The sequence below is a fragment of the Dendropsophus ebraccatus genome, chromosome 3 (assembly GCF_027789765.1).
Source record: "Dendropsophus ebraccatus isolate aDenEbr1 chromosome 3, aDenEbr1.pat, whole genome shotgun sequence".
In the NCBI taxonomy this organism is placed as follows: Eukaryota; Metazoa; Chordata; class Amphibia; order Anura; family Hylidae; genus Dendropsophus; species Dendropsophus ebraccatus.
In genome coordinates, this window is record NC_091456.1 from 113185955 (window position 1) to 113198472 (window position 12518).

General features: G+C 48.0%; 1 protein-coding gene across 2 annotated transcripts in view; it reads right to left on the bottom strand.

Moving 5' to 3' along the window:
- LOC138785979 (AP-1 complex subunit mu-1) overlaps positions 1-11721 on the bottom strand; it is a 35382-nt gene extending 23661 nt beyond the window's left edge. The window contains exons 1-4 of one of the 2 annotated variants that reach the window (XM_069962523.1): positions 11449-11721; positions 4318-4474; positions 3120-3187; positions 2028-2158 (exon numbers count right to left, since the gene is read on the bottom strand). In XM_069962523.1, the coding sequence (XP_069818624.1) occupies positions 2028-2158; positions 3120-3187; positions 4318-4474; positions 11449-11490 (398 nt within the window). In that variant the 5' untranslated portion in view covers positions 11491-11721. The remainder of the gene's footprint in view (positions 1-2027; positions 2159-3119; positions 3188-4317; positions 4475-11448) is intronic. The other variant, XM_069962524.1, reaches the window with a different exon arrangement.
- Positions 11722-12518: the final 797 nt, after the last annotated feature.

Genomic DNA, 12518 nt, shown 5'->3' on the forward strand with positions numbered 1-12518 from the left:
ACTGCAGGAAGTGCCTGGGAGGGCAACCGCTCAAGGACGTGAAGCATGGGAAAAGTTAAGAGAGGTCACCAATCCCCAACCTAGCCCAGTGGGGAGAGGCCACATCTAAATCCAGAGTAGGGGCCTCCTGGGGGTGGGCACTGGGGTTAAGGTACATGCAAAGTATGTCGCCACAGCTGCAAGAGAGTACTGCCTGGTGGGGTTGTCCTAGGGACCAGACATGGTGAACAGGGCTGGTACAAAGGAAAGGGTTAGCCTGGGGGATGGAGGAGGGCATCACCCACAGGGTGAGTCTACCAGACCCTGGAGCTGCTGTGTCAGCTACTGGAGCTGCTACACTGGAAGCTGGATCTGAGTAGACATGCTGAGAAACAGCACATGGCTGCCCAGAGGGAGTTTCTGAAAAAAAAAAGTCAGGAGAGGAAAAAGCCACGGAAAGGTGGGTGCTTTGGAGTAGTGCTAATGTTTGCAAAGTGCGGCGGCAGGAGGAAGCAGGGAACGAGAGGATGCTACCCCCCTGACCTAATGGTCACATGCTCACCTATGACGCAGCCTAGCACCAGCCAAGACCGAGGACTAAAGCAGGCCGGGGGTGGCGGGAAAGGCAGCACGGAGTGCAGATAAGAGGGAATACCAGGGATAACAAGAGTTTTGGGGACACAGGCGGCCGCTGCTACTAATGAAAACTGCGGCCAGGAGGAACCAGGGAGAGTGAGATCTATGGGGAGCTGCTGCACCACAGTGGGGGGAGCTCTTCCAGAGAGGTCCCAAGTAGCACTAGGGAGAGATGGCAGCCCAGGGCGATTTGGGGGGACCTATATCATCACCGGAGAGGTAGCCAAAAGATAGGACGCACACAGGGTTACTCCTTCAGTAACCTTGACCCTAGGTGGGGTAGCAGTATCCTGCCACAAGAAGCAGCTATTGGGGGACTGGTGACTGGCACAAAGGGAAAAAAACCTTCCAGTGCGCCCTCCGGGGAAAGCTACGTCTGATTTAGCAGCCCACACGGATGGTCCCCTGGTCCCCCTGATAACCTATTGGAGAAAACAGAAAGAAACTAAAATAATAAAGAGGTGCATGGGCACATGTGTCTACCCCCTACGGTGTCTGTAGGAGGGGGTATAGTATGCCAGGCGGAGTCACTTTTTTTTTTAAATCTATCTAAAGTAGCCTCCTAGTGGCAACAGCCAATATCCTATACTGGTGTTGTGTCTCCCAATAACAGCCACATCTGCTGTTAGATGACCATCAGACAACAGTCGATTACTAAAGGGGTTTGTCGATTTAAAAAATATTTGTATGCCATTGCGGGCGGTCTGACCTCCGTGCCCCCATGGGGGTTTCTCTATCTGCCTGAAAGGGTCGAGTGCTGTACCTGGCTCTCTCCGGTGGTTCCTTAAAGAGCCATGGGTTACCATAGAAGATCCTCGGGGGGCAAAGAGGTCGAACTCCCCGCAATCTTAAGTATTTTTAAATCGGAAGACACCTTTAAGTGATGTTATAGTAACTTCAAGTTCCACTAACATTTTAAAAGGAACATTTTTTTTCAGCTGGTGCCTAACAAGTGTGCATTGTCCACATTGTTTGAAATAAAAATACATACTGAACCATAAAAGATAAAAAGGGTAGTGTGATCTTGGACTGCCACCAATTTCAGTGTGTTCTAAAAGCAATGCCATTAAAATCAGGGGAGCTTTGCTTAGACTGTAAGATCAGATTTCCAAAAAGTTAAAGCTCAGAGCCAAAATAAGTTTGGGTTCTGAGCTGGCAGCTGTATTCCCTTTATTCCAGAAATCACTGCTGCGCGTCATCGATGTGACCTTATTGTAGACACGTACGCAGCAGTGGATGGCACAAATTTGTACACAGGGGTTGAGGAACCCTTGTATTGTCCCAATAGGTGAATGATCTATCTCTGAGTAGTTACGTTCACATATCTGTTACACATGTTGAGCAAGCCTGACATTTTTATTCACTTTACAGTTCTGCAATCATATTACAGAACACATTGCTTCAATACTCACTCTTGCAAGATTTTGCTATCAGTAGTTTGTGGATAACCAAAATCCATCAATTCATCTAGCAACTCGTATATTATGACAAAATTATCCCGGATACTTTCTTCTTCTAACTCTTTGAAATATTCAGAAAATACCTGTGGCAACATCAACGCAAGTAAAATTAAAAGTAAAATTCAACAAGAAATATAAATGTCAGTGGTAGTGTTGAGCAGACTTGCCGAACTGCTCAGTTTTTGTAACAACCCAAGCACTTGGCAATTTGACTCCCAGTAGCTGGAGAAGTTGGTTACCACCCTAGGGAGTCCTGGAAAACATGCATACAGCCATAGTTCGGCAAGCTCAATCTACACTACTCAGCAATCAAAGACGAGTGGGGGTTTAGATTTTTTCTTACATTTCCATGGTATATTTGCAGGCCACACTTGGTTAAATGTCAATAATGACAATTGATAAAAATGCAATATAAATTTTCCTTTATTTTATGTTATGTTATCTATATGACTTACAAATAATTTCTTAAAATCCTTATAGCCAATACATTAAATCAGTGCTTCTCAATTCCAGTCCTCAGGCCTCACCAACAGGTCATGTTTTGAGGATATCCCATACAAAGAACACCTGTGATAAGACCTGATGAACTGAGTATAATTATATCACCTGTGAAATACTAAGGAAATCCTCAAAACATGACCTGTTGGTGAGGCCTGAGGACTGGAATTGAGAAGCACTGCATTAAATTATCGGCCATACTAGACCGATTACTGGCTGTTCCGCCCAATAATCTTTTGGTGTGATAGCGCATGTTAAAAGACAACAATCAGCCAACATGCACGATGTAGACTGATTGTGGTGTTTCAACAGCGCTGCTGACTTCAATGAGCCGCGTGCAGATCCTCACAGCCCCACCCGCTCTTTGTCTATGTGTAATAGCACAGACAGCAAGCAGCGAATGAGGAGGAAGCTGGCCCTGACCTGACAGGTTGGCACTCGCTTCCTTCTGAATATCGTGCTGTAGTGGCCTTTAAACTATTCAGTCAAAAACAGTTTGCAAATGGCAAAAATATAAGATACAAAAAGAAACAGTAACTATCTCACCTGAACCACCTTGTAAAGGAAGGAAAATACCAAAGACACACAAGCATTTTTTTTGGATGTTGCAACCACTAGGGCATTGTATAAGGTTAATACACTGGCAAGTTTGGCAAACCTTTGCTACAACATTTGGACCAGATAAAAAATAAAAAAGTTTAATATCTTATACAACCTAAATAGAGGAACGGGACATAGATCCCACTGCTCATAGATGTAAATAACTAAAAATTTAAAGCTCTGACCTGCAGGAGGAGCAGCAGCGCTTAGGGCCAAAGCTGTGCACTTACCGACAGCCTCCAGCTAGAACACAGAGTTAGGCTGGGGCCAGCCCCGACAGGTAGAGCGCCCCCCTGCTCCAGCAGCAGCTGGTCGGGGGACCAGGAGAGAGACCCAGAACGACATCAATAAAGAGCTGGTGAAGATCTTACACAGCGCCCGCCCCAACCATGCCACACTGTAACTACTACTATTCCTCCTCCCACTACTGCTACTCCCCTCATCTACAATAGCTCTACTACTACTAGTCCCCCCACACTCCTTGTCTACTACAAAACCCCTCATCTACTACTACCACTACTACTACTACTACATCATCAGCAAATAAATACTTAAAATGAGAATAGTCCATAAATGGAAAAAAAAAAACAAGATTTATTTTTTTGGTCATATCGCCTGGCCCTAGATGAAAATAAGATGTAATCCATCTTGAGAGTGTTACTGTCATTTAGTGTTACGCACAATGAATTGTTTTATAGAAATGTTAAAAATTACTATTGTAACCAGTAAGACTCGGGTCAAACTGGAGGCTATAACAGTATGAAACAAAGGCCATGATGCTGTTACCCAGTACTGATGCCGATTTGATTTTCTGAGTGGCCATAAAAAGCAGTTATTGTCCGAACATCTCTGTCTAAACAAAGATAACCGCAGGAACGATCCAGCGTTTTTCCCTTCGGCCTGGCCGCACGATTAACTGTGCATTATAATGGCACTGCACGCTCAAATCTCACTGATCGGTGTTCATTCGCTGCCGCAAATGGCCACACATTGTGCCGTATAATAGGACCCTTACACTATCTACCATCAGGTCAGGCAGTTCATTTAAAAGAATTGATCTGCTTAAAATTCTTCCTGCTTTATTAATCGGATGTTTCAAGAATATTTTAATTTTGCATATATTATACTTCGAGAATAAGGATACAATATAAATTATTGTGTTTAATCCACATGAATCGCACTCCTCCATGAGCCAAAATTGGTGACAACGCCCCTTCTTCTTCCTTTTCCATTAAAATTGGCATGAAGTGTTCAACTTCAGACATGTCCACATCTCCACGGTAATTACGACAAATAAGGACCTGAAAGAAATTGGAAAATAAATAAATAAATAAATAAATCAGCACAGTAAAAAGACAATATCTAAAAATTAAATGAGCAAATGGTTTCCATTGTTCGGGTCCTAATAAATATTTTGTCACTCCCAATTAACGATAAATGATTGCAAATAAGCTCTTTGTGAACTGAATGATATTTATTAGTTACGATCATAATTATAGTATAATATGGTATACTATAGTATACAGTATACTATAATGAGTATACTCTAGTATACAAACTAACAAACGATGTGTACATACATCGAAAGATTTGCAAACAATTAACAATGATTTTATGGTCAGCTCAAAAGATGCGATCAAAGACATATAAATTTTCGTTAGTCGCTTGATCGTTGACTGCATATAGATATGAGCGATCCGGCTGAGGTTCGGGTTCGTATGAAGAGGGTGGATACAGCCGGAGGACCGCCTGAAAAACTGGGATACAGCCATAGCCATAGGCTGTATCCCAGTTTTCCAGGCGGTCCTCCGGCGGGAATCAGACGCCAAGAGTTCAGGTTCATACGAACCCAAACCTCGGCAGGTTCACTCATCTCTACCTGCATACACACAGAAAGATTATCACCTAAATTCGATTGATAGAACAATTTTTCACCTGACAATCTTTCCGTTTAATAGGGCCCAACATGGGAAACTTTTAACCTGCTGATATGTCCTTATAGCACAGGGGGTGCTGAGGATGAAGGTAGTTTCTTACCTTGATCCTTGTCGCTGTTTTGGGGAACTTTGTAGTTTATTAGATATGTAAATTAGGCTGTTTAGCGCACTGGTGACTGGACTACAACCCTTAGTGCACCGATCCGCCATGGCCAGCCCACCCTCCTAATGAATTATGTCACTGCAGAAGGCTGCCCCATTAGGCGGGGGGGAACGGTCAGGGCAAATGAGTGCACCGAGGGTGGTAGTTTTGCCCCCAATGCGCCAAACAGCCTCATTTACATATCTAATACACTACAAAGTAAGTTCACGAAAACAGGGCAGAGGATCCTAACCATCCTTAGCTCCCTGTGCGCTACAGGGACATAATAGCAGGTCAGATGCTTCTAACATACTGACATTTTCCCTTTAAACTCAGTTCCCTATGCAAGCATATTGCTAGAAATACATATTGCTAGGAATCTAATCTGATTTTTTATTAAAGTTTTTTTCCAACACAAAAAGACACTTAACATTATCAACCCACCCCAAAAAATCCTCCCACTACCCCAACAACACTTCCAGACCCCCAGCCCACAAATCCCACAAGTATACAAAAAGTCAATGTAAACATAACATTTGGAGGAAATCAAAGTAGACAGTATTATTCCAAGACAGGCAAAGGGTCCCGCTACATATCAAATCATAAACACCTCATCCTAGGATTCCTACACTCAGGTGGCACCATTCCACGAAAATGTAACAAGAAGGGAACAATAAGGGCTAGAAGGTACATCTGAGTCTTTGAATTAGGCTTGACACATATTTTAAATCTCATATGCATCCTTCAGCCACAAGCCAGTCACACTTTCCCCTCTAGCATACAATAAGGCAAAGCAAAGAATCATTGAAAAAGAAAAACATTTTTTTGTTTTTTTAAACATTCTCAGGAAAGTATGTACCACTTTTTAAATAGGTCCCATAGACTCTGCTCACTCCTGTTCCTCAATACCTCGTATCCCCGGTACTTGTCTGTTTTGGTCCACCAGCAATAAAAAGGATTCCATAGGGGTCCTCTGTAAAAACCAAGAGGGTAACCCCGTGGTGTCCACCCAGGGGCCCCAGATAGATTCAAATTTAGATATTGCCTTTCTTTTCTTATAAACCCCCTTCTCAAGTCACATGACAGCTGTGGCTGGGTCCAGTATCACGCAATGAGCTTCCGGGCTTGGTATAGCACCCTACAGATAGCCAGCTCCACCCTCAAAGGATCTTGGTCTGACGGCACCAGCCCCAGTAAACATTTCAGTGGTTCACATGGTCTCTCTCCAATACCTTTCCAACTCTGTGCAACTCTACATCAAATGTAGTAAGTGGGTATCATCAATACTGCCTATACCCCCGATGGATCAAAAAGGTGGTTGAGAGGTGGGTTTCAGATACCGGCAGATATCTGTCCATTGTTCGTTCGTGATGGGGCCCAATCTGATTGGTTGCTAGGGACAACTGAGACAATTCTACTTTACACTGGTTTGATAAACCTCCCCCTTAATCTCTAAAACTCCTACTGCAAGCTGAAAAATAAAGCTTTAGACTTGCTGTTTGCTTAATCTACTGAAATCTACTTGCTGACATTATTAACAGCTCTGCATGGATCCCATGGAAAATTCATAATCCTTTCCTGCTCAGATGGGAACTCATAGTCTGCTCAGCAGCCCAACGTGTGAGTTGCTTCATGTGACAAAAGACAAACAAAGTCTACCAGTGCAGCACACCCACAGGGACTCCTTCATATAACTAGCAGCCACTGCCAAAAATCAGGACTGCATTTCATAGGAGGACCAAATAGTGTAACGGCTAGCATGAGCAGTTATGAGCAATTATGGGACTTCTGCAATACACACTGTGAAAGGGATCCCGACTTACAGGGCCACTGAAGAGAGTGACTTAGAGGCCTATTCCACGGAGCGATAATCGGCCTCATTCGGCCGATTATCGGTCCGTGAAATAAATACAACTATCAGCCGATAACAATGATCATCAGCTGATTGTTGATATAGATTTGAACCTATAGTTGTCTGGCACCGACCTGGCATAGCTACATGTAATAGTGGTGCGCGGCCGGCGACTGGTGATTTACATTACCTATCCAGGCTGCAGGGCTCCTCTTGCGGTCTTCTTTCCCCCAGGACCTGCGCGCTCCAGCTTCAGAGCAGCCTGTCTCAGCTGACAGGCTACTTAGCCAATCACTGGCAGGGACCGCCGCGGCCAGTAATTGGCTGAGTGGCCTGCCAGCTGAGACAGGCTGTAAGCTGGAGCATGTGGGACCCGGGAAGCCCTGTATCATGGAGGAGGTGCACTGTATTAGAGGACTAGGTACAGATGATGGGGGTCACACCCCGGGGAGCCCTGTATAATGGAGCGGATGCACTGTATTAGAGGGTACAGATGGTGGGGTCACACCCCAGGGAGCCCTGTATGATGGAGGCAGTGCACTGTGTTAGAGGGTACAGATGATCGGGGTCACACCCCGGGGAGCTCTGTATCATGGAGGCAGTGCACTGTGTTAGAAGGTACAGATGATCGGGGTCACACCCCGGGGAGCCCTGTATCATGGAGGGGGTGCACTGTATTAGAGGGTACAGATGATGGGGGTCACACCCCGGGGAGCTCTGTATCATGGAGGGGGTGCACTGTATTAGAGGATACAGATGATTGGGGTCGCACCCCGAAGAGCCTCGTATCATGGAGGAGGTGCACAGTATTAGAGGGAACAGATAATGGGGGTCACACTATATTAGAGGACTAGGTACAGATGATGGGGGGGGTCACACCCCAGGGAGCCCTGTATAATGGAGCGGATGCACTGTATTAGAGGGTACAGATGATGGGGGTCGCACCCCGGGGAGCCCTGTATCATGGCGGCAGTGCACTGTATTAGAGGATACAGATAATGGGGGTCATACCCCGGGGAGCCTTTTATCATGGAGGAGGTGCACTGTATTAGAGGGTTTAGATGGTGGGGTCACACCCCCAGGAGCCCTGTATCATGGAGGCAGTGCACTGTATTAGAGGATACAGATAATAAGGGTTGCACCCCAGGGAGCCTTGTATCATGGAGTGGTGCACTGTATTAGAGGGTACAGATGATGGGATCGCACCCCAGAAAGCCCTGCATCATGGAGGGGGTGCACTGTATTAGAGGGTACAGATGATGGGGGGGGGGTCACCCCGGGGAGCCCTGAATCATGGAGGGGGTGCACTGTATTAGAGGGTACAGATGATGGGGGTCACACCCCGGGGAGCTCTGTATCATGGAGGCAGTGCACTGTGTTAGAGGGTACAGATGATCGGGGTCACACCCCGGGGAGACCTGTATCATGGAGGGGGTGCACTGTATTAGAGGATACAGATGATTGGGGTCGCACCCCGAAGAGCCTCGTATCATGGAGGAGGTGCACAGTATTAGAGGGAACAGATAATGGGGGTCACACTATATTAGAGGACTAGGTACAGATGATGGGGGGGTCACACCCCAGGGAGCCCTGTATAATGGAGCGGATGCACTGTATTAGAGGGTACAGATGATGGGGGTCGCACCCCGGGGAGCCCTGTATCATGGCGGCAGTGCACTGTATTAGAGGATACAGATAATGGGGGTCATACCCCGGGGAGCCTTTTATCATGGAGGAGGTGCACTGTATTAGAGGGTTTAGATGGTGGGGTCACACCCCCGGGAGCCCTGTATCATGGAGGAAGTGCACTGTATTAGAGGATTCAGATAATAAGGGTTGCACCCCAGGGAGCCTTGTATCATGGAGGAGGTGCACTGTATTAGAGGATACAGATGATGGGGGTCGCACCCCGGGGAGCCCTGTATCATGGAGTGGTGCACTGTATTAGAGGGTATAGATGATGGGATCGCACCCCAGAAAGCCCTGTATCATGGAGGGGGTGCACTGTATTAGAGGGTACAGATGATGGGGGGGGGGGGGTCACCCCGGGGAGCCCTGAATCATGGAGGGGGTGCACTGTATTAGAGGGTACAGATGATGGGGGTCACAACCCGGGGAGCAGTGTATCATGGAGGGGGTGCACTGTATTAGAGGGTACAGATGATGGGGGTCGCACCCCAGGAAGCCCTGTATCATGGAGGGGGTGCACTGTATTAGAGGGTACAGATGATGGGGGTCACGCACCCCGGGGAGCTCTGTATCATGGAGGCAGTGCACTGTGTTAGAGGGTACAGATGATCGGGGTCTCACCCCGGGGAGACCTGTATCATGGAGGGGGTGCACTGTATTAGAGGGTACAGATGATGGGGGTCACAACCCGGGGAGCAGTGTATCATGGAGGGGGTGCACTGTATTAGAGGGTACAGATGATGGGGGTCGCACCCCAGGAAGCCCTGTATCATGGAGGGGGTGCACTGTATTAGAGGGTACAGATGATGGGGGTCACACCCCGGGGAGCTCTGTATCATGGAGGCAGTGCACTGTGTTAGAGGGTACAGATGATCGGGGTCTCACCCCGGGGAGACCTGTATCATGGAGGGGGTGCACTGTATTAGAGGATACAGATGATGGGGGTCGCACCCCGAAGAGCCTCGTATCATGGAGGAGGTGCACAGTATTAGAGGGAACAGATAATGGGGGTCACACTATATTAGAGGACTAGGTACAGATGATGGGGGGTCACACCCCAGGGAGCCCTGTATAATGGAGGGGGTGCACTGTATTAGAGGGTACAGATGATAGGGGTCACACCCCGGGGAGCCCTGTATCATAGAGGCAGTGCACACTATTAGAGGGTACAGATGATGGGGGTCACACCCTGGGGAGCCCTGTATCATGGAGGAGGTGCACTGTATTAGAGGGTACAGATGATAGGGGGTCACACCCCAGGGAGCCCTGTATCATGGAGGGGGTGCACTGTATTAGAGGGTACAGATAATAAAGGTCGCACCCCGGGGAGCCCTGTATGATGGAGGCGGTGCACTGTATTAGAGGGTACAGATGATGGGGGTCGCACCCCGGGGAGCCCTGTATCATGGAGGAGGTGCACAGTGTTAGAGGGTACAGATGATGGGGGTCACACCCCGGGGAGCCCTGTATCATGGAGGGGGTGCACTGTATTAGAGGGTACAGATGATGGGGGTCACGCACCCCGGGGAGCCCTGTATCAGGGAGGGGGTGCACTGTATTAGAGGGTACAGATGATGGGGGTCACACCCCCCGGGGAGCCCTGTATGATGGAGGGGGTGCACTGTATTAGAGGGTACAGATGATGGGGGGTCACACCCCAGGGAGCCCTGTATCATGGAGGGGGTGCACTGTATTAGAGGGAACAGATGATGGGGGTCACACCCTGTGGAGCCCTGTATGATGGAGGGGGTGCACTGTATTAGAGGGTACAGATGGTGGGGTCACACCCCAGGGAGCCCTGTATCATGGAGGGGGTGCACTGTATTAGAGGGAACAGATGATGGGGGTCACACCCTGGGGAGCCCTGTATCATGGAGGGGGTGCACTGTATTAGAGGGTACAGATGATAGGGGGTCACACCCCAGGGAGCCCTGTATCATGGAGGGGGTGCACTGTATTAGAGGGAACAGATGATGGGGGTCACACCCTGGGGAGCCCTGTATCATGGAAGAGGTGCACTGTATTAGAGGATACAGATGATGGGGGTCACACCCTGTGGAGCCCTGTATCATGGAGGGGGTGCACTGTATTAGAGGATACAGATGATGGGGGTCACACCCTGGGGAGCCCTGTATGATGGAGGCAGTGCACTGTATTAGAGGGTACAGATGATAGGGGTCGCCCTGTATGATGGAGGCAGTGCACTGTATTAGAGGGTACAGATGATCGGGGTCACACCCCAGGGAGCCCTGTATCATGGAGGGGGTGCACTGTATTAGAGGGTACAGATGATAGGGGTCTCCCTGTATCATGGAGGGGGTGCACTGTGTTAGAGGGTACAGATGATCGGGGTCACACCCCAGGGAGCCCTGTATCATGGAGGGGGTGCACTGTATTAGAGGGAACAGATGATGGGGAGCCCTGTGTTGCTGGCTCTGGAGTCCTGGGATCACGTGACCCCCCGGTAACGTTACTATAGCCGTGTATTACTACATATAATGGGCTTCATATTGCTATGCACGTATCCCCTATATACAGTGTATCTTCACCATTACCACCTATCTAGAAACTGCTCTGTCGATGCTTGGGCATTAGAGCCGCTATGTGGATGCGACCCCCGGGCCCCCCGGACCGGTCTCCCTGTGCTGCTCTCACCTTGCCCTTCAGGTCCAGCACGTAGACCGCGCTTGCTGACATTCTCCCACCTCGGTGTCGGCCTTCTTGGACGATCTCCCGGCGGCCTCAATGCCAGCTCATCCCCGTTATACCTCTCTATAGCGGTCTGCGCTGCTCAGAGGAAGCTCACTCACATCCCTTCCGGGCATCACTGTCACAGAGCCGTCCGCTCCCAACATGGCTGCTCGGGGCCGACAGAGCTCCTGAATGCAGGGGGATCAGTCCCCAACCAATATGGCTGCGGCGCGTCTGCATGGTGATATGATGAAACTGGCGGCCGGGGCTGTGCGCTGGTACAATAACCGCCGCTCGGGAACACTGTTACCAGGGTTACTAAAGGGATTTTCTTCTGTCTACACCTGGTACATAGACATTCTTGTTATTTTGGTGGTAGCGCGAAATACTTATCATAGCCATAGTTGGGAGGAGAGTTACTTGTGACCTTACTGTGATTCCACTCAAACATAACTTTTTCATGCCCATCCAAGTGTCCCTCTTTTTGACCCACGTCCCTCTTTGCCCTTTACATGTCCCTCTTTCTGACCTAGGAATTAGATTTGCATTAATAAATTTTTATGATGTTCTAGAAAGTGTCTGGTTTCTTACTGTACAATAGACCTTACATATTATTGCATCATGTGGTGCAGGTTGGATCCTAAAAATTGTTATATTCAGATGAATCATGTGACATTATGGCCCCTTTCACACATGCGGATCATATGGCCCCATACACACATCTGTAGGTGTTATGGATCCCTTTGGGGGAAATTATCACAATACATATTACCACCTGTACTGTAACATAACCAAATCCTGTATACTGAGACCAATATTACCAGTATATAGGAAGGAAATATTACCGCCACACCACAACCACTACCATCACCACCATATTGTTACTGACCAAATCCAGTATACTAAGACCAATACAAAAAAAAAACACACACAGTACCAGATAACAAGTAACAAATAACAGCACCACATACTGACTAACACCACAACATACTGACTAACACCACCACAAGGGGCGTAGCTAATGTCCCTTGGGC